Source organism: Colossoma macropomum, unplaced genomic scaffold (assembly GCF_904425465.1).
Source record: "Colossoma macropomum unplaced genomic scaffold, Colossoma_macropomum, whole genome shotgun sequence".
Lineage (NCBI taxonomy): Eukaryota > Metazoa > Chordata > Actinopteri > Characiformes > Serrasalmidae > Colossoma > Colossoma macropomum.
This window is the reverse complement of record NW_023494796.1, coordinates 5,078,467-5,100,695: the sequence shown is the minus strand read 5'-3', so window position 1 is coordinate 5,100,695 and position 22,229 is coordinate 5,078,467. Positions and strand designations below refer to the sequence as shown.

Below are 22,229 nucleotides of genomic sequence, written 5' to 3'. Positions count from 1 at the left end.
TCTGATGCCTGGAGCGCCTGAATGTATTTGTCACTGAAGAATTAGGGGTGGGTGATAATAACTAATTGCCCCCCTCTTTGAAGGCATATGAAGCCCTAAATGTAACTAAAGCCCAGCAGTGAGGCGCTGAAGTTCACCCTCCTCTGCTGTCACTGCAGACTGGCAGGGTCACCTACAGAGCAGCGCTAGTAGCTGTTAATGTTAATAATGTGAATGATGCTCTTTTTATTTGAGGGTCCCATTTCAGAGGGAAGAGTTTAACCACTACCCTGAGACTCAGTTCCAAGGGGCAACACTCGAAAACAAGGGGTAGGGGTAAAAAGAAGAAATGGGACTGGGCCTGAGCCTACGAAAATCCAGGTCTCTGTAAAATTCTTAACTTTTTTAGAATGAGTAATTTAATCCAGTGTTAAAGTTAACGCTTGAAGGAAATATTTTACCTTGATGAATTATTTTGTGTCAGTATAAAGGTCCTTAAACATGTGGAACAATATTGTAATGTTCTCTCAACAACCTCATAACGAGAAATATTATATCTACTGTCTACATTTAAGAAGCTCACACTTGCCAAGAGATCATTTTTCCCACAGCATAGATGTTTTATGGACCCAACACTTGTTCTGAGCCACTGGGAATCTTCTAACGACCATCCGTTTTCACCATTCTTTGAGATGCTTTCTCCATCCAATGTTGCTGCTAAAATCACGATTGAGAGCATCATCAAGTTCGTCTGATCTCCAAATAATCCAACTTCTGCTGACACTTTCCAAGTTCCTGCTGCAGAAAGCCTGTTTCTTCAGATAGTCGGGTCTTCGGTTGGTCTGAACCCACACCAGAAGGAGCAGTCATTAAATCTTCCAGAAGATCTTCTTCCTGTAGAGGATGCAGGAGATGAGGACCCATATGGACGTGGCCAGCAGGTTCTGGGCCAGGTGCTCGGAATGTGATTGGCTGTTGGCCATTCTCCAGCGGAACGGGAAGTAGTCCTCAAACACCTCGTGACCCACGTACACCAGAATGGAGTTCATACCTGAAAAACAGGTGACGGGTCAATTCACGGATTCAGGCTCCGCCCCCACGAACATGTCTAACCTCACAATGGTAGCTAAGAAAGGCACATTAGTGGACGGAGCCTGGATGACTGCATCATTTGTAGGTCACTGGGTTTAGCTTAGCTATTAGCCAGGCTGGCTTAGTCGTTTTAAAGGAATGATGTCAGTGGATGTCGGACACAAGCAGTAAGATCACTGATCACTGTGGTCTCAGGGCAAGGCAGGTTTATTTATAAAGCACATTTCATAGAGAACCACAGTGTTTTACATAGACGAGAAGTTCAGGTAATCATTAAACTGGCAGAAAGGAGTTGAAGAACTTTTTAAAAATATATAAGTAAAAGAAACAAAATCAATATAAAGTCACCAAAATTACTGAGTAAAAAACATAAAAAATAGAAAAGTGGATTTTCTGTAGAAAATGCAGTCATTGCGCAGCTAAAACAACTCCCGGATTGTTGCTACAGTGAAGCCAGATGGTTATTTTGGTATTTTAGGTGGTTGCTATCATATCCCAAGTAGTTCCGAGATGTTGCTAGATGGTTGCCAGAGTGTTGCTAGGTGGTTGCAATGGTGCTCAAGTTGGTTGTTACATTGTTATTAGGAGGTTGCTATGGCTACTCTGGGAGTTGCTGGGGTGTTGCTAGGTGGTAGCTATGGTTACTCTGGGAGTTGCTAGGATGTTGCTAGGTGGTTATTACGGTTTCTCTTGTGGTTGCTAGGGTGTCACTAGGTGGATGCTGTGGTATCCCAGGTGGTTGCTATGGTTTCTCTGGTGGTTGCTAGGGTATCTAAGGTTGTTGCTCGCGTTTCCCTGGTTTTTGCTAGGATGTTGCAAGGTGGTTGCTATGGTATCCCTGGGGGTTGCTAGGCTGTTGCTAGGTGGTTGTTACACTTTCTCTGGTGGTTGCTAGGGTATCGCAAATGGTTTGCAGGGTTTCCCTGGTGGTTGCTAGGATGGTACCAGACGGTTGCTACAGTTTCTCTGGTGTTTGCCAGTGGTTGCTATGGTTTCTCTGGTGGTTGCTAGGGTTTCCCCAGTGGTTGCTACGATGCTGCTAGGTGGTTGCTATGGTATCTCTGGTGGCTGCTAGGGTGTTCCCAGGTGGTTGCTAGGGCACTGCTAGAAGGTTGTACAATTGTGAGCTCACCTGGGTAGAAGAACGGAGCTCCGGACCACCACCTCTTCACATCCACTGTATAGTAGACCACCAGAAGGACCACAAAGGCAAAGCAGCTGAGAGTCGTCACATACGACAGGGACCTGCAGGAACACGACACATAAAAAAATAATAATAATAATAAAATTGATCATATAATGTATGACAATTACAGCAACTCCTATTATTATTACTTTACTGTAATCATCACCATCTTTCAGCAATTCTCTGCCAATACTATGTTTTCCTAAGGAAATTATTATTTTTATTATTATTATTATTATTATTATTATTACCATTGCAACTTATTGTTAAAGTTATAATAATACCGTTACATTCTATAGCTATAACAGCTGGATAACTAATTAAATAATAATGTAATAACAGAAATGTCAAAGTTATATACTACAGTATAATTACTTTAATTACACAGGTTATTATGATAATATTGCTATAATGATAATGACAGCTATCTTCCTCATTATGATTGTACAAACACAGAGAGGGTGATTGTTACTGTACCACAGGTTCTTGTTGACGGGGATGAAGCCCTGATTTCTGGAGCATTTTGTCAGAACAGCGGAGATGATTCCCTACAAAACGGACATCAAAGAACAGACATAAACACGTAAACAGTACATATAGAGATATATAAACCCAACCAGGGCTACACTGTAATAACCAACCCCTCTAATCTAGACTGTGATCTAGAACAGTGAGAGAGGAGCGAGACCGTACCAGCAGGAAGCTCCACACCAGGAAACGGGTGATGATCTCCCTGTGCTGCTCTCTGTAGTGCAGGAGAACCTTCCCTGCCTGAAACACACACGGATACTCAAACTGACCACTCCAGACTGGCCATGGGTAAACTAATATAAACCTCAAACTGACCACTACCGGTGTGGCTCAATTAGTGATCTACCAGTATGTTTAAATTAGTGATCTACCGGTGTGACTCAATTAGTGATCTACCAGTATGTTTACATGAGTGATCTACCAGTGTGGTTCAGTTAGTGATCTACCAGTATGTTTGAATTAGTGATCTACCGGTGTGGCTCAATTAGTGATCTACCAGTATGTTTAAATTAGTAATCTACCAGTGTGGTTCAATTAGTGATCTACCAGTATGTTTAAATTAGCAATCTACCAGTGTGGCTCAATAAAAGATCTACTGGTATGTTTAAATTAGTGATCTTCTCTGTGTGGTTCAATTTGTGATATACCCGTCTGGGTCAATTAGTGATCTACCAGTATGTTTAAATTAGTGATCTACCGGTGTGTATCAATTAGTGATGTACTAAGATGTTTGATTTAGTGATCTACCAGCGAGGCTCAATAAAATATCTACTAGTATGTTTAAATTAGTGATCTTCCTGGGGCTGGTTCAATACGTGATCTACCAGTATGTTTAAATTAGTGATCTTTCATGGTGTGGTTCAATACGTGATCTACCAGCATGTTTAAATTAGTGATCTACCATCGTAGTTCAATTAGTGATCTACCAGCACAGTTCAATTAACGATCTCGTTATCTTCTAGCATGTTTAAGTTTGTGATCTACTGGTGCGTTAAACTCAGTGATCTACGAGAGTGATGTAATCAGTGATCTACTGGTGTGTTTAGATTAGTGATCCGGGGCCATATTACAGAACCGCCTTAACTCTGAAATCTGATCTGTTCAGTCTTCAGTACGGACTGAACTTAGGACAGTAGCTATTACAGAATAACAGTTCCTAACTTCATAATCTTAATCTTTATATAATCTATATCTTAACTCCAAATAAGAAAGCACTTGACTTTGATCAAGTAGGTTAACCTGAGATGAGACACTGTAAGATTCCTAAAAATTAAGATAAGATTTGCTTCTGTAATACAAATTCCAAAAATCACAAAAATCTGGTGCTGTTAAATGAGTGATCTGGTGTGGTCTGACCTGAAGGCCGAGGAAGGCCATCAATACAGAGTTAATACTGCCCAGAACTCCCTCAGGGTCAAAGGGCACTGTGGTCTGATAGACGACCTGAGAGAGGGAGAGGAGAGAGATAGGGAGAGAAACAAAATCAATAACACAGTGATGAGAAACTGTAGTTTTTCTTGCCTTTCAGCCTCTCAGCAAACATTTCTCAGATTAGGCGACTCAACACAGCATTTCATTAATGCTAATTAATTAAACACTGAAACACCACTGTGAGTGTGAACCCATCTTACCCGTGACGACGGTGTTTGGTAAATGTGGTTTTCTCCCAGCAGCCAGCGGTCGATGTAACCTGCAGCTCCTCCTGTGCAGTTTGGATACTGACCAAAATCCCCGATTCCCCCCGGACCCAAATACCCACTGCAGCACAAACAGGAACACATACAGCAACAACACAGTTCATTACAATTATTTCCAGTGGAAAACAAAAACAAACGAGAATTTTATATTAAACAGCCCACGTCCTACATATTTCTTATGTTTTATTTCCACTTATGATAATCAAGGACCATTTTCCAATCTCTCTTTATCTCTTAGATTTAAACAAGCTGTTTTTGTTACTATGCCATTAAATTAGCTTTGTTCTGATTGGCTCTGCCTCATTCATAAAAAAGCAGTCCGAGCTGAAACACTCCTTATATCTTCAGCCTAAATGGGTGGGGCCAAGCTGCTGTAGGCTGAATGGGCGTGGCTAAACTGTGGTGGTTGAATGGGTGGTGCTAAACTCCGGTAGGCTAAAAGGCGGGGCTAAACTGTGGTGGTTGAATGGGCGGGGCTAAACTGCTGTAGGCTAAAAGGCTGGGCTAAACTGCTGTAGGCTGAAGGAGCGGGTATATGTAAATAGTTGGTTTTTGTGACATCATAAAAACAGCACTTTAATTTCCACACATAGATTGTTTGGTTTGAAAGTTTAACATTAAAACGAACAGAACAAAATCAGAGAGACTCAAACCTGTTGTGATTACATTTGAATAATTACATAATGCAAATGTGGGGCAAGACAACAACTCCCGACTAGGAAACGGCACAAAAACCTCTGCAGTTCAGAAAGTTTCTGCACTGTACTGTATTTGTACTGACCTGATTGTCTAAGTTTACTTTTACTGTACAACAGTTTTTAATCCTTGTCGAAAATCATTATGAATCTCAGATACAATCCCGTCCCATGGCATTATTGAAGACAGACTAATATAACGACCTTCTAAATTATGCAAAGGAGGAGAAACAGAAACGTCAGAGTTTAAGAATGCTGTTTGAACTGGAAGAACAGAATTCGTGCCGTCTAATTTGCATGGCTAACGAGCAGCATGTTTTATTCATCTTGTGGACGGGAAGCTTGATGGAAAATTCATGTTCATGCAAATTCGGAGAGAACAAGGTGTCGTTCCTGTAAAACTGAGGGCGCTTTAATTAGAGACTCTTCAGTTCTTTCTCTGCCTTCTGTCTCTTCTCAGTTTATTGAGCTGGAAATGGAGGTCATCAGTTCAGAGTCTGGTCTTCAAAGACGTCTAGAGATGGTTAGCATGAAAAAAAAAAAAAAAAAAACTTTCACTTTGTTTCACTCCACTGACCCAACCTGGATGGATCACTGGTTCTGGTTAGTTGAGGGCCTTGTTCCATAAAGCACGTTCAACCAAATGAGGGTTCCTGACTAAGTTTTCAGCTTCATAAAAACTGACAAATGCAACATGGTTAACTTTACATCATGGCAAGGACGTGCGGCCTCGACTGGTCGGAAGTGGACAATAAGCGCGGCCCTGACTGGACGGAAGCGGATATGAAGCACGGCCTCGACTGGTCGGAAGCGGATAGGAAGCACGGCCTCGACTGGTCGGAAGAGGAAAGGAAGCACGGCTCCGACTGGTCGGAAGTGGACAGGAAGCACGGCCCCGACTGGTCGGAAGTGGACAGGAAGCGTGGCCCCGACTGGTCGGAAGTGGACAGGAAGCATGGCCCCGACTGGTCGGAAGCGGATAGGAAGCACGGTCTCGACTGGTCGGAAGTGGACTGGAAGCACGGTCTCGACTGGTCAAAACAAAAAGCTGTAAAGACTGTGTGAGTAAAAGTGAAAGAAAAAAAAGTTTATTTATGTATTTATTTTTATCACTTACGTCGGACAGCCTGGGACAGGGCAGCAAGAAGGTCAAGCACAGCCACAGTGTTTCCATGGCGATCACACATACCCATGCAGGCCAGTTGAGGAAGACATCATGGACAGGGTACCACCACACATCCTGAGAGCACAAACATATGACGTCAGGTTTTAGATCAAAATAAACAAACAAAAATTACAAACACGCATGGCCAAAGCTAACACGCTAGCCACAAGCTAACACACTGGCCATGATTAAACGATACAGTCCCTAAAGGACACAGTCAGTTTGGAAGCTAAAGCTCAAATTTACAGCAGTTTAATTCACTCACACTAGTCCGATGTGGATTCTATGTGCTTATTTTCAGAAAAAGCAGTTGTTACTCACAGTCAGTGAGCTGTCCTGATGAACTCGGGCCACCAACACCTCCAACACCGCCACAACCAGGTAGGTAAAGGCTAAACGTTGCAGTACACCAGGAATACGGAGCGAGTCCCAGGATACTGCACACAAACACACACATTTCAGCATTTAGCTGATTTCCACAAGGTCTGTTCTCCACATCAGGCATAAAAAGACAATAAATGAAATTCTAACTCAAATAAACAAGCAGTAATACACTACAGGAAGTGTAGGGGGCGATATGGCTTCTACTGTTTCATTTAAAAAGCCTCTATAATGTTCATATGATCCACAGTCATTCTACAGTTTATCACTCTCATAACTACAGAACGTACACATACGTTTCATAGTCATTAAATAATTCTTAATGGTTACCAAATATCCACAGTAGTTACTGTATAATATGTGGCAATTTCAGAAGGACTTATTATACTTAATAACTAATTAATAGAAGTAACCAAATAATTAATAGTAGACAAAAATAGTAGTTAATGAAAAATTTGTAATGACTACATTAATAGAAGATACAGAACAATACAAAGCAGTTAATCATTTGTGGTAATTACCAAATAATTAATAGGAGATCCTAAATCATTCATAGTAGTTAATAATTAATTCCTAGTAATTACCAAATAATCAATGGTAGATAATGAATAATTCAAAGTAGTAAATTAATAATTCCTAGTATTTACCAAATAATTAATAATAGTACTGAATACTTTGTAGTAGTCAATTAATAATTCCTAGTAAATACTGAATAATTAAGCATAAATACCAATAATTCATAGTAGTAAATGAATAAATTACCAAATCATTAATAGTAGATACTGAATAATTCCTAGTAGTGAATTAATAATTCCTAGTAATATCCAAATAATTCATAGTAGATACCAAATAATTCCTAGTAATTACCGAATAATTACTAGTAAATACCTGATACTTTATTGAAACTTCATAGTATCCATAGTAGTTGCCAAATAATTTATGGTAATGACAAATAATTCATAGTAGCTAATAAATAATTCTGAAAGTTAACACATAATTTTTAGAAAATGCTGAACAACTAATAGAAGCCAAAGTAGTTTTAGGTAAGGTAAACAGAGCAGCCGTTTCACTGAGGAACTCACGCGGCCCGAGGCAGTAGTTGGGGTTGATGATGATGACTCCGATGAGGAAGAGCTGAACGCTCCTCCAGCAGACCTTCCTCAGCAGATGAGAACGCATGGCTCCCCGACACAGAGCACCGTTTACAGAGAGAGATATGGACGTACCCATGATGAACACAAACCTGGGAGAGGAGGAGGAGAAAAAGACAAAGAGAAAGAACTATTTACTTTTCATTTATCACAAATACAAACATATCTGAGATAAACACTTCAGATCCACTCACACATGGACTTTCACTCCGGAACTGTGATGAAACGGTAGTTAAACAGGAAGGTGTGAGTTCGGTGTGAACGCAAGCCAGGGTTAAAATTCTGACCATATCCAGGAAATTACCAGTAGGACTCGTGTGTTCAGTGTGTCACTCTTCACCTTTATTCCAGCTTCCATTCTTTTCAGGAGACTCACTTTCAGTTCCTCAAAGAATCTGCAGACACACCTCCAAAGTTCAGTCTTAGAAGCTGGTTGATCATCTTCTGAAGTAATCAAACACATTCAGTGGTGCTGAGGTCTGGACTCTGGGGTGGTCAGTCCATGGTTTAGCTTCTTTGTTTGATCGGTCCTGATCTTCTCAGCAGTGTGCTTGGTATCGTTATCTTCATTATCTAGAAATTAGTTTTTCCCCCCAATCAAATATTTTCCTGAGAATGCAGCAGAATGGATTTCAATTTGTTTATACTTCAACCACAAATGAATCACCAACTCCAGATGTTGTTCTTCGTCCCAAACCTGTTCTGATGCTTGACTTCTCAGATAGTCAGTCTGGTGCTCTACTGCAGATGTTCTGGTCTCCTTTTCTCAGTGAGGTTCTCCTGGACAGCTACACATCCTTTCAGACCCATAGCGCTGAGTTGTCTTCTCACAGTGGAAGGATGGACAGAAACACCTGTGGATGTTTTCAGATCTGAAGCAGCTTGATTTTCTCCTCTCTCTCAGAGATGAAAGCTTTAAGTGCTGTTTATCTGATGGGGGCAGTTTTGGTCTCTACCAGCTCTTCCAGGTGGTTGTTAGGAGACACATTTTCTCTGCAGCTTTTAATCAGTTTTGGAAACTCCAGATTTTCCCCCCACTTACACATACACAAGAGGACAACTTGCATTTAATGGCTGTTTTGACTGAATATCAAATAAATTAAGGGTGGTCTCTGACTTTTACACAGTACTGAAAACGCTTTGGCAACAGCGTATTTATATGGTCATGTTCACGAAGCCTGTTGGAACAGAGTTGGGACAAAGTGCAATGAAGCACTGTGTAAAAGGTGGCCACTAAACTGCTTAGTGAAAATGAGGTCAGGTACTGTTTTACCACCAAGTGTTTGCTACTTTATGACAACCCCGCTAGAAAAACCAGCACGATTGGTCGCCAGCAAAATCAGGCTATGTTGCGTTTTGATTGCTGGTATGCTGGTCGGCAGCAATGCAAGCTGATATGACGATCACAACCAAAACCAGCATATGTTGTGTTTTTGGACGCTGGTATGCTGGTCAACCAGCATGACCATGCTGGGTGACCAGCTAAACCAGCATCAGACCAGCACTAGACTAGCATGAACTAGCATAAACCAACATGTAATGCATGTTGGTCTGTGCTTATTTATTTGGCAGGGAAAGCAGAACAATGTCCTGAAAGAACACGTGATGTTTGAACTGCTGACCTGACTGCAGTTTTATTACAGTGCCAAACAAACAGCAACAAACATTAATGTGTGTGGATTAAAAAACAGAACGTGAACTTCCTCCATGCACGAGTTTATGCTTACCAGGGAAAGACCAGGTCAGCTACAGTGAGTCCTGTAGGAGAAACGAAAGAGAAGCAGAGTTTATACCTACTAAAAACTGCTGCTTCAGGATTACCTACTTTCTGTCTGCATTATTATCTACATTAAACATTTCACTAGTCATGTTTGGTGTCTTTTTTGCTTGCTTCTTCAGTTTTAGCGCTGGAGCCATGAGGCTAATGTGGCTAACAAGCATTCAAAGTGATTAGCATGGAGACCTAAATCATCACATTTGCTTCAGGCCATGTTGAGCTGTCCAGTGTCTCTAATAGTCTTGATCATGTGGTTTCTGACACTGAATGACTCACTGTTATCTATAAACATGGACTAAAGTACAAACTGCTACTGTGTTTAGCTACGCTAACGTACTTTAGTCCATGTTTATAGATAACAGAGTCATACAGTGTCAGAAACCACATAAGTCCACATGGTTACAGCCATGTAGTTAGCACCATGCTAATTGTAGTTCATTAACTTTTATTACGTGTTAGCTACATTAGCTTCTTAGCTTCAGTGTTATAACTAAAAAACAACAACTAAAAACAAGCTTTAGACACCAAACACCTCTTGTACTACAGCAACACTCCTATGGAGAGATCTGGTAAGCAAGACTGATGTCTTTACTGAGAGAAGCTCACCGTTCCAGCTCTCATGTCTGAAGAACCAATAGCGTCCTCCTCCATAATTCACAAACACCATCACCACCAGAGCAAAGCTGGAAGAGCAGAACCAGAACATTACAAACCAGGAGTTACAAAGCTGGGCAAGAACTTCAGCACATAAAAATCTACTTCTTGTGAAATTCACTGAACTCCTCAATGTGAGAAACCGCACTGAAATAAAGGCGCTAGTTAGTCTTCTAACAGCCTTGTGTTCTGGTGTCTTTGTACAGATGTATATTAATGCTGCCCTGATAGCAAGAGGATAGTGGACCACTGGCAATGGTGTTTAACTCGCTACATAAATGAGTTCATTATGTCTCTACGCTTAAGCAGTGTAGATCATGAGGAAATTTTCCTTACGGACCACCAGAGACATAAACCCACGTACCCTCTGAATGTGTCGAGAGAACGCAGCCTCCGTCCAGCGGTGGCGGGAATAATCGACTCAGCTGAGGACTCCACCACCCGGCTGGGAGAGCCCAGCTCCTAACAAACAAACACAAAGACAGGAACAGTTAAACCAATACGTCTGTAACAAAGGATTATCGGACAAGTGTGGAACCAATCAAAAATGCAAAAGAGCGAAGGCAGAAATATGAAGAGGTAAATGTGGGAATATGCAGAGACATGAAAGGGTGACTGCAAGTATGAGGAAGAATAACATGAGAATGTGACAGGACGTTGTGAGCAAGTGTATGTAAAGGGTTGAATACTGAAAGGTTCTCACTGAGTTGATGAGTCTTTCAGCCTCAATGGTGCTTCCCCAAACGAAGGAGAAGATTCCTCACGGCGTCCAGCCTGATGAGAGAGAAAAGGAACAACAAATAACAAATAAATAAACACATACAGGCACTTTTCTCCCAGATCAGGAGAAAGCCGACTGAACTTCGGGAACTGCTTGACGACTTTTCGTGGTGTTACATGGAGTAGTGAAAAGCAAATGTGTTTGATTTTGTACTACTCTGCACAATGCACACTGTAAGAGCCTGTTTAATTAGCCACCTGATCAGGAAACGTGGTTCAACATGGGGCATAGATTATCAGTCAACTACCAATGCCGAAATTATCAGCCTCAACCACCAGTCCCAACGGCATCAGTCAACTGGCATTCCCGAGGCAGTCAGTCAGCCTGCAGCTCTACACAGTCAGTCAACCGGCAAACTCGACTCCTTCAGTCAATCTGCAGTCCCTACACCGTCAGTCAACCTGCAGTCCCTACACCGTTAGTCAAGCTGGAGTCCCGACGTCTTCAATCAACCAGCAGTCCCAACGCAGTCAGTCAACCTTCAATCCTGACGTTGTCAATCAACCAGCAGTCCCGACACCATCAGTCAACCAGCAGTCATGGCCTTATCAGTCAACCAGTAGTACAGACACCATCAGAGTCAAGAATCAGTCCTCACACCATCAGTCAACCAACATTCCTGACGCCATCAGTCATTCGGCACTCCCGACATCTTCAGTCAACTCTCAGTCCCGAAACCATCAGCCTCAACTGCCAGTCCTGAAAAATTCAGTCGACAACCAGCATCGAAAAACAGCAAATAAAAACTAATTAATTAAAAGAAGGTCAGAAAGCAATAAAACAGGTAACAACACTGAAAAAAGGACATCAACATTTAGCAAAAAGAAAAGCAGCAAACTTGAAGTATGTGCACACTTAAAAAAACAGCAACAAATTAAAACAAAACAAAGTGAAATACAAATGAAACACTGTCAAATGATAATGAAAGTTGCTTGAGAGAATAAATAATAAAATAAAAATATACATTTTGAGAAAAGCAAAACCAGTTCCAAAATTGTGGAGCATAAACTCTAAAAGCAGCGTATTTCACAGTCCTGGGTGCCGGGATTTAACAGCTCAGCAACTCACTCAGTCTTTTCACCTGCTCTACGCATTGACCAACTCCCGACACAATCGGCTAAGAAATCTATTCAGTTTCAAAAGCTAACTTTTGGCTTTTTCAGAAGTCACTGCAAAATATTTAAGTGGATTATAGTAATCGGATGGGATTTAAAACGTGCAGAGTCTTACCCCTTGACTGAGTTCCAGATGGCAGCCAACACATATAAACTGGCAAACACGAGGAAGGCAAGCAAGATGGCTGAACAGAAACAAACAAACAAGGTGGCTCGTATTAGTAAAATCAGTCTCAGATATATTACACATGCACAAGCAACCAATAAGAGAGTTTTCTTTCCTCTAAAAGAGTTTAATTTTATATATCTCATAGTTATAATACTATCTTGTACTACATCAGTGAAAATCATATATACCTTTTTTGTATTATTTATTATTCCTAATGTAGCTGTATGTTAATATTTTTACCAATGTAAGTTTCTCTGGATTATTAAAATGCTACATAAAGACATATTTATACAACGTATAGTGAGTTGATTTGCAGGACTATTCTTTATATGGCTTATATAGCCTTTAATAAAAAAATAAATACTGCATTAATTTGTGTGCCCTGAGTACCAATGCAGATACCTACGCAGGTAGCTGTTGATTGGCTCGGAGTCAGTGACCATGGTGCAGTTGACCTGGGAGAGATCATTCAGGTTCTTCACCCACAGAGAGTAGTTCCCATGCTCTCCAAAATGGAAATGCATCCTGACAGAAAGTGGAGAGCAGAGGAAACGCGATGAAGAACGTGAGATGATGGTTTAAATCCATTTCCACAGCTGACACTGTGCCTCACAGGGGTTTCAGGCCAGGAGAACCAGCAGAAGAACATCAAGCCATTCAAACATACATTCGCTGTTGTATCTCAAAGTTATTTTGGTGAAATTATGGTCAGAATTCTGCATAATTAAACTGTCAAGATGGACACAAAGTTCAGAGCAGTTTGGTGTGAAACGCTCTGTTCTAGAATCAGAACTGTTCACAGTGGTGGTGATAGGAACCAGACGTCCACCTCTAAAAGCTCCCTCACAGAAAGTTACTACATGAAATGGTTATGAATTCACTGCCTGATGACTGAGACACTGTTTTATGATAGTTTAGAGAACTTAAACTCCATTCATGGTGGAGGGATACATGCAGGGCGCTGTGAGGCAAAACAGTCCCCAAAGAAAACTTATTATTTCAGATTTTCCACTATTTTCCATGATCAACATTCCATATAAGCTCAGAAGACTCGTGTAGGTTCACTGGTGGTTCTGGATAGTAAATAAAATGTCTATATTTGTGTTGTAGTCATGGCGACCCCTGGTTCCTATCACCACCACTGTAAAGACATCTGGACCATTTCACACCAAACCACTCTGAATCTCTCTGTTTACACCCTCACACACTGAGTTATAGGAATTATAGGAAGTTATAGAATTTTGAAAAACATATTACAGAGCTGAATGCTCACCTGCACAGTTCCATGTTAACTGCAGTGCTGTTGAGTTGCAGTATAAGTGCATGCTGGGTGCTCACAGTGAAGCCCACCTTGGTGGGCACACCCGGCCTAGGCCTGGGCGGTACCTGGCCCACAGGCTGTGGCAAACACTGAAAGGAAACAGCTCTTATTAGACCAACCGACTAAGTACCATGTGTAACAGAGCTCTGGAGTCGGTGTCACACTCATATTAGAGACTCTGGGTCTAATTAAGTGTATTTTCTGACACTGTATAATACACTGTTATCTATAAACATGCACTAAAGTACATCAGCATAGCTAAAAACAGGCACACTGCCCACCCTGAAGTCTGGATCTGTTCTTAACCCTTGTCCAATTTTGGACATGGAATTCGCAAAATGATGATTGGTGGGATATTAGTTTACATTACTTGTTAGCTACATTAGCCTCGTCACTAAACATGTCAAGAGGGGATTTTTCAGCTCAATATGAAGCAACATATTCTGATACAAGACGTAAAGTGTAGATCAATAAATACTGACGTTTGAAGAATAACTGTAATTAGAAGTGGGCGATACGGGAAAAATATCAGAATACTTCAATACACTTTCATGACATGATTCATGATATGCACCACCATATTTCCTTTAACACTGGAACAGACAGAATATAATCTGTAGTGCTATATACAAAATTATGCAACAGTCAGTTCCGGCCACGCAAGCTGATTGGTTGAGAAGCGTTCTAACTGTGCTGTTATTTCACCATAACATCACGTTTTTTTTCACAAACACTGTATCACTCCGCTGAGACGCCGTTACTAAGCAACGCCATTTGAACGTTTTTACTTCTTACTTTGCCACTAACAGAAAATGGACACTTTTAAGATCACATTTGACCGACAGCCAATTTGGTCAGACTCTGAAGATGAGACGACACTAAACTCCCAAACTGTCATCACCACTGAGCAGCTTTTCAGTCGGCAGCTGTGACAGAAGAACAGCTGAACAACCTGGAATCAGCCAGAAATGAACCCAACACCATTCGCCAAACTAAATGGGCTGTAAGATGCTTTACAGACTGGCTGGAACAAAACAACATTAATACTGATCTGGCAAAAATTGACAAAACTGAGCTGAACTTGATATTGTGGCAGTTTTATGGCTCAGTCTGATTTGGTCAGACTCTGAAGATCAGACTACACCTTTGGCGAATGGTATTGGGTTCATTTCTGGCTGATTCCAGGTTGTTTAGCTGTTCTTCTGTCAAAGCTGCCGACTGAAAAGCTGCTCAGTGGTGATGACAGTTTGGGAATTTAGTGTAAGGAGCTGGAGAACGAACTGCCGGCCGTGCAGCGAGTGGGCGGAGCTTGTTACTCTGACCTATCAACAAGCTGCTCGTTAAGGAACTATAATTTGGTGAAGGAACTGCGAACATTAAAACATATTAAACGCCGCGTTCACGGCCCAGTTTATTAATTTATTACTGTATTTATTTAACTGTTGTATAAAAGCAATAGAACACTCGAGGAGTGTGTTATCGCCAATAACATGATGTTATTTCACGATAACACACTCCCTCTCATGTTCTGTTGCTTAAATACTATATTATAACAAAGATAATAAATAATAATAAAATTACTACTAATAAAGCCATAATAAATAATATTTAATGTTTACAAACTCTACTAAATTAATTATGCTCACTTTGTAATCGAACATGTAGTCAGTGCTCTTTTAGTCCTGACAATATCCAGAACACACTCAGAAAAGCGTACTGTGACAATATCACGATAACGATTAAATATCGTCATATTGCCCACCTCTAATTGTAACTCTCATATGTCCTCATTGTGTCCAGTATGCAGCAGGTTCTCACCTGAAAGCAGTGGTTAGATATGACGGACAGTAGCATCTCACTCTCGACCTCACTTATCACGTACAGGGCCGCCTCGTCCATCTTCAACACTGTAGTCTTACGCCGATGTCTGGAGGCTACAGCGGAGAAACAACAGCAAAACAATTATTCCAGCACTACTTAAAGGGCCCACATCACATAAACAAACACACTTCTGTGGTTTTTTTAAATAACAGAGTTATATATGAGTCATAGGCGCACATCCGTTCCCTCTCCAGCCCGAATATGGAAACTTCCTTGTTTTGAATTCACTGTGACGTCCACCTCTAAAAGCTCCCTCACAGAAAGTTCCTACAGTAAATGGTTATGAATTCACTGCCTGATGACTGAGACACTGTTTAATGATAGTTTAGAGAACTTAAACTCCATTCATGGTGGAGGGATACATGCAGGGCGCTGTGAGGCAAAATAGTCCCCAAAGAAAACTGATTATTTCAGATCTTCCACTATTTTCCATCATCAACATTCCATATAAACTCAGAAGACTCGTGTAGGTTCACTGGTGGTTCTGGATAGTAAATAAAATGTCTATATTTGTGTTGTAGTCATGGCGACCCCTGGTTCCTATCACCACCACTGTAAAGACATCTGAACCATTTCACACCAAACCACTCTGAAGCTCTCTGATTACATCTCACACACTCAGGGATTTTTGGAACAATTTGGTGGAATTCCCCTTTAAAGAAATAGTAACAACAACAGCCTGTTTAATCTGAAGGGATAAACACATAATACACGTTTTTTTGCACATAATATTACATAAATATTATTCAAGAAATAAAATAAATGCAAGAAAATTAGAGAATATGTTTAAATGCAGGTGAATATCCACATTCCACAGAAGCTGAGGTTGCTCACAACACACAGTAAAAAGCATTGTGATTGGTTAGAAAGCTCATCTGCATTCGAGGCTATTGTAAAGGCCAAAAACATGATAAAAAAATTCAAAACTATTTACTGTGCATCCCAATTCAGATCCACTTGTAAGCTACCTATTAACTCTGCTGTCTTTAACAGGACAGTGTTTCACGTACTCACCACCCACTAAACACCACAGTCTCTGACCCAACACCACGAGACGCTACCAAACTGCTGTAATTCAGCCAGACTTTCAGCAGCACGCAAGTCCGGCAGGCTGAGCTATGCTACCCACTCGTGCATCACATGCCTCGTCTAATCTGCCTCGCAGAAAGCACATGCCTCTCAGCCGCAGCAGCTACTCAGCCATGCAGACAGATCAGACGCGCCTCATCTACATTTCTGATCATGAATAATACTACCGGCCTGCAGTATCAAAGCCTAGTCATCAGATTATTTCAGAGTTACTAGCTTTTTAAAGCAGCTTCTCATTTTTGTCATTATTATCACCATTATTAGTAGAGGTATAGTCAAGTTAGAGGTGGGCGATATGGCAAAAACATAATATCGCCACACTTGAAAAAGTTTTAATAACACGATATATCATGATATTTATTTGTTCAGACATCTGATCAGTTGAAACTTAGAATCTACATTTTGACAAAACACTAACAAAAACTGTGAACACAGTAATTTTAATCAAATATTTGGCACTAAATTCAGTTAACAGTACTGATGATATCCACGACAGGTTCAGAAAAGCATCGTTAGTCTCAGGTGAAACCTTGTATTTCATTTTTTGACAGAATTTGAAAGAGGCAGTTGCCCTTTATGTTGTGTCAAAATTTCATGTAAAGACCAACAGAAACAGTCCAAAATGACTTAGAAAAAAAAAAAATTTCATTTTCTTCTAATGAGAGTTTAAGACCGTTTTTCCTTGTCCTGTAAAGTTACCTTTTTCAGACACAACGTTTTGTTTTGCAGCGATATTATATTGGTTCGTGACATAATTTATCACGATAGCGATATTTACTGTCATATCGCCCAGCCCTACGTCAAGCCTGATTCATTTCAAAGGCCTGACTGCAATGGTTGGACTTTGGATCAGTGCTGAAATAATGCTAAAATTCAATACCACAATATTTATTCTCAAACATTTAAGCCTGTATTTATAAATGCATTCCTTGCAATTGCCATGGCAACGCCGCACCATGCAGTCTTCACTGTCTGTAGTTCTTATCTGTATTTCTTATCTGTTTTGCACTGTCTGGGTTTGGAGAAACGGGATTTCATCTCTTTATCTACTCAAGCGCAAAGCAATGACAACAAAGGAATGTACAGCGAGTAAAGCGACAAAGCAGAATTACAGAATGCAAAAATACTAGTTGCCGCTATTTTGCTGCAATTATATCACAGCTATCAAATATAAGAATACCACTAAAACTGATGTACACTGTAGATCTGTAACTCTTCAACATACTGTATTGTATCGCTGCATATATCATCTCATATTGCGACCAGCATTATAGTTCAAAGTTAGTGTATTGGGACGATATTGTGTATCGTATTAAATTTAATTTTATGTATTGTTACACTCCTATCGTCTATACGATATAGACAATATACACTATATGGAAAAAAGTATTGGGACGCACCTCCTGATTATTAAGTTCAGGTTTCAGCCAAACCCATTACTAACAGGTGGATAAAATCAAGCACATAGCCCTGCAGTCTCCATAGACAAACAGTAGAGGGTCGTACTGATGAGCTCAGGACTTTAAACATGGCTCTGTCATAAGATGACGCCTCTGACACAAGTTAGTTTGTGAAATTTCTGTCCTGCTAAAAGATCTGCACGTTAGGAGCTTCACAGAACGGGTGGCGGAGCAGCTGCACACAAGCCTAAGACGAAAACGCACAATGCCAAGTGTCGGCTGGAGTGGAGTAAAGCGCTGCCACTGGACTCTGGAGCAGTGAAAACGTGTTCTGTGGAGTGACCAATCACACTTCTCTATCTGTCAGTATGATGGACGAGTGCTGGGCTTGGTGAATGCCAGGAGAACATTACCTGCCTGACTGCACTGTGCCGACAATTGTACACTTCCAACTTTGTGGGAACAGTTTGGGGAAGAACCTTTCCTGTTCCAGCATGACTGAGCCCCAGTGCACAAAGCAGCTCCATAAAGGCCTGACTGGGTGAGTTTGGTGTGGAAGAACTTGACTGGCCCTCACAGAGCCCTGACCTCAACCCCATCAACACCATTGGGATGAACTAGAACGGAGATTGTGAGTCAGACCCTCTCGTCCAACATCAGTGTCTGACCTCACAAATGCTCTCCTGGATGAATGGACACAAATTCCCACAGACTCTCCAACATCTTGTAGAAGCTTCCCAGAAGAGTGGAAGCTGTTAGAGCTGCAAAGGGTAACCAACCCCATATTAATGCCTATGGGTTTAGAATGGGATTCATAAAAGCTCCTGTAGGTGTGATGTGTAGGCGTCCCAATACTTTTGTCCATATAGTGTTTCACCTAGTACTGATGTAATGTTAACTTTAATTGTAACAATATAACAATGTAACTTAAATGCAAGTTTATCTATCATCAGGGTTTTGTTTTTGTATGAGGTTACAGAATGACTATAATCAGGTTTTGTTTAAAGATGACGGTAACAGAATGACTATAATCAGGTTGTGTTCATGTATGAAAGTTACAGAATGACTATAATCAGGTTTTGTTGATAGATGAAGGTGACAGAATTACTATAATCAGGTATTGTTTACAGATGAAGGTTACAGAATGACTATAATCAAGTGTTTACAGATGAAGGTAACAGAATGACTATAATCAGGTTGTGTTCATGTATGAAAGTTACAGAATGACTATAATCAGGTTTTGTTGATGAAGGTGACAGAATTACTATAATCAGGTTTTGTTTACAGATGAAGGTTACAGAATGACTATAATCAGGTTTTGTTTACAGATGACGGTAACAGAATGACTATAATCAGGTTTTGTTTACAGATGAAGGTTACAGAATGACTATAAATCAGGTTTTGTTTACAGATGAAGGTGACAGAATGACTATAATCAGGTTTTGTTGATAGATGAAGGTGACAGAATTACTACAATCAGGTATTGTTTACAGATGAAGGTTACAGAATGACTATAATCAAATTTTGTTTACAGATGAACGTTACAGAATGACTATAATTAGGTTTTTTTTTACAGATGAAGGTTACAGAATGACTATAATCAGGTTTTATTTACAGATGAAGGTTACAGAATGACTATAATCAGGTTGTGTTCATGTATGAAGGTTACAGAATGACTATAATCAGGTTTTGTTTACAGATGAATGTTACAGAATGACTATAATCAGGTTTTGTTTACAGATGACAGTAACAGAATGACTATAATCAAGTGTTGTTTACAGATGAAGGTAACAGAATGACTATAATCAGGGTTTGTTTACAGATGACGGTAACAGAATGACTATAATCAGGTTTTGTTTACAGATGAAGGTAACAGAATGACTATAATCAGGTTTTGTTTACAGATGAAGGCGACAGAATGACTATAATTAGGTATTGTTGATAGATGAAGGTTACAGAATGACTATAATCAAGTTTTATTGATAGATGACTATAATCAGGTTTTGTTTACAGACGATAGTAATGAAATGACTATAATCAGGTTTTGTTGATAGATGAAGGTAACAGAATGACTATAATCAGGGTTTGTTTACAGATGAAGGTGACAGAATGACTATAATCAGGTTTTGTTGATAGATGAAGGTAACAGAATGACTATAATCAGGGTTTGTTTACAGATGAAGGTTACAGAATGACTATAATCAGGTTTTGTTGATAGATGAAGGTTACAGAATGACTATAAATCAGGGTTTACAGATGAAGGTTACAGAATGACTATAATCAGGTTTTGCTGATAGATGAAGGTTACAGACTGACCATAATCAGGTTTTGTTGATAGATGAAGGTTACAGAATGACTAATCAAGTTTTATTGATAGATGACTATAATCAGGTTTTGTTTACAGATGAAGGTAATGAAATGACTATAATCAGGTTTTGTTGATAGATGAAGGTTACAGAATGACTATAAATCAGGGTTTGTTTACAGATGAAGGTTACAGACTGACTATAATCAGGTTTTGTTCATAGATGAAGGTTACAGACTGACTATAATCAGGTTTTGTTTATAGATGAAGGCAGTTTTGGTCAATAGCTCTGATTTTGCAGGTTAGTTTTACTGTATTTGTTTTATACGAGCTGATGTGTATGTCTGCGGCTGTTCTCTGAGGGTAAACCAGTTGTAATAAACCTTCTGTATTTTAATGTAGTCCAGTGAAAATAAGCCTGACTGACCGGTTCAGTTACAACAATTTATTTTAGCTGTAGCTTAGCTACCTAGCAGGCTAAACCCAAACAGATCAGCTAAAAAAAGAGAAGAGCTCGCTGTCAACACGGCCAGTCAGCTTTATTCACAGCTTTACGCATCCTAAAAGCATTACACGGCGAATTTACACTAAAGTCGGTTGTAATTTGTCTATTTATGCTCGCTTTTTGAGAGAGTGTGTGTACTTTGCCCAGCTCGCCTGAGCATAACTAAACCCGATAAACACAGTCACGGCTACTTACAGGGGAGATCAGCTGTGAGAGGAGCCACACACAGGGCCAGAAAAGCCACAATTACAGCGGGAAAAATCAATCCATATTGGTTTTTAGATGCCATATCATCCGCTGCGACTCCCTCCTCCCTTTTCTCTTCGCCAGACGTCTGTATTTCCCCTTTTTCCATGATAGGCTCTTCCACTTCCTCCCCCCGCTTTCTGTAATGATGGACTCTTCCGACCGCTGCGGCTGGTTTAACGATAGAGGGCGCGTTCCAATCAGCCTACTCGCTAGTAGACTATGTAGTGCACTCTGGTTAGGGGCGGGAGGTGGTTCTATTTACGCGGATACAGACACTTTATTCAGTTAAAATGTTAATGGGTTTGTGTTCTACTAAGGGATTAATACTCACTGTCTCTGTAAACGTGTATTAGTGAGGACAGTAAAGAAAGAATCTGCTTTTTTTACTCAGTTCCACATCAGTCTTTCAGATTCAGGGCCTTGTTCCTGTTTTTGTCTTAATTTCTTCCTGTTCTATGGGTGAAAGCATCTGTGCTGCTTTGTGATTCATCGCAACTCTCTCTTTCGAGCTTTAGGACTTTATTTCAGACCAAAGTTTATAGCATTTCTATTTCCCGAGTTTAACATATTAGAAAAGGAATAAAACAAACTATAAAATGTGCCATATCTTTTGCACAGGCTGCCTTTTACGTTTTATTTTTTGTCCAATATGTTAAATTCAGTAAATAAACAGTCATGGTTCTTTAGATCGATGGAGGATGTGTTGTATAGGGTCCTATATGGCACCAAAATGGGTTCTTCTATTGTAACAAACTTGACATTGTAACATATGTAACAATTGAAACCTATTTGTTGCTACATAGAACCATAAACAACACATTCCTCATCAATCGGAAGAACTTCTTCACCATGCAAAGAACCATTTATGGCAAATGGTTCTTTGAATGTTCACGGTTCCAGGGTCATTGACACGACCATACATCATGTGTTGTTGGTGTCAAAGTCCACGATTTTCCCCAAAAATAATTTAATAAATACATGACATATTAAATTATTCAAAAATACCTCTTTAATGTGAAAAAGATTTTCCATATAAAATTAATTTTAGTTTCTTTTTGCCTCTAAAAATCTAAAAATGTCAGGTGGTGCAACCGTCCAACCATGTA

At 40.1% G+C, this 22,229-nt stretch overlaps 1 protein-coding gene across 1 annotated transcript; it reads right to left on the bottom strand.

The window, feature by feature from the left end:
* Positions 1 to 224: 224 nt before the first annotated feature.
* Positions 225 to 21,287, bottom strand: hgsnat (heparan-alpha-glucosaminide N-acetyltransferase). Its single transcript, XM_036583664.1, is given in 20 exon segments — positions 225 to 1,030; positions 2,204 to 2,316; positions 2,735 to 2,805; positions 2,951 to 3,028; positions 4,145 to 4,231; positions 4,420 to 4,546; positions 6,298 to 6,317; positions 6,319 to 6,420; positions 6,667 to 6,782; positions 7,809 to 7,969; positions 9,605 to 9,635; positions 10,261 to 10,337; positions 10,673 to 10,770; positions 11,012 to 11,047; positions 11,049 to 11,082; positions 12,320 to 12,389; positions 12,780 to 12,898; positions 13,647 to 13,783; positions 15,513 to 15,628; positions 21,070 to 21,287. Coding segments are annotated over 20 exon segments (1,935 nt in total). The 5' UTR covers positions 21,230 to 21,287; the 3' UTR covers positions 225 to 848.
* Between the last annotated feature and the right edge of the window lie 942 nt (positions 21,288 to 22,229).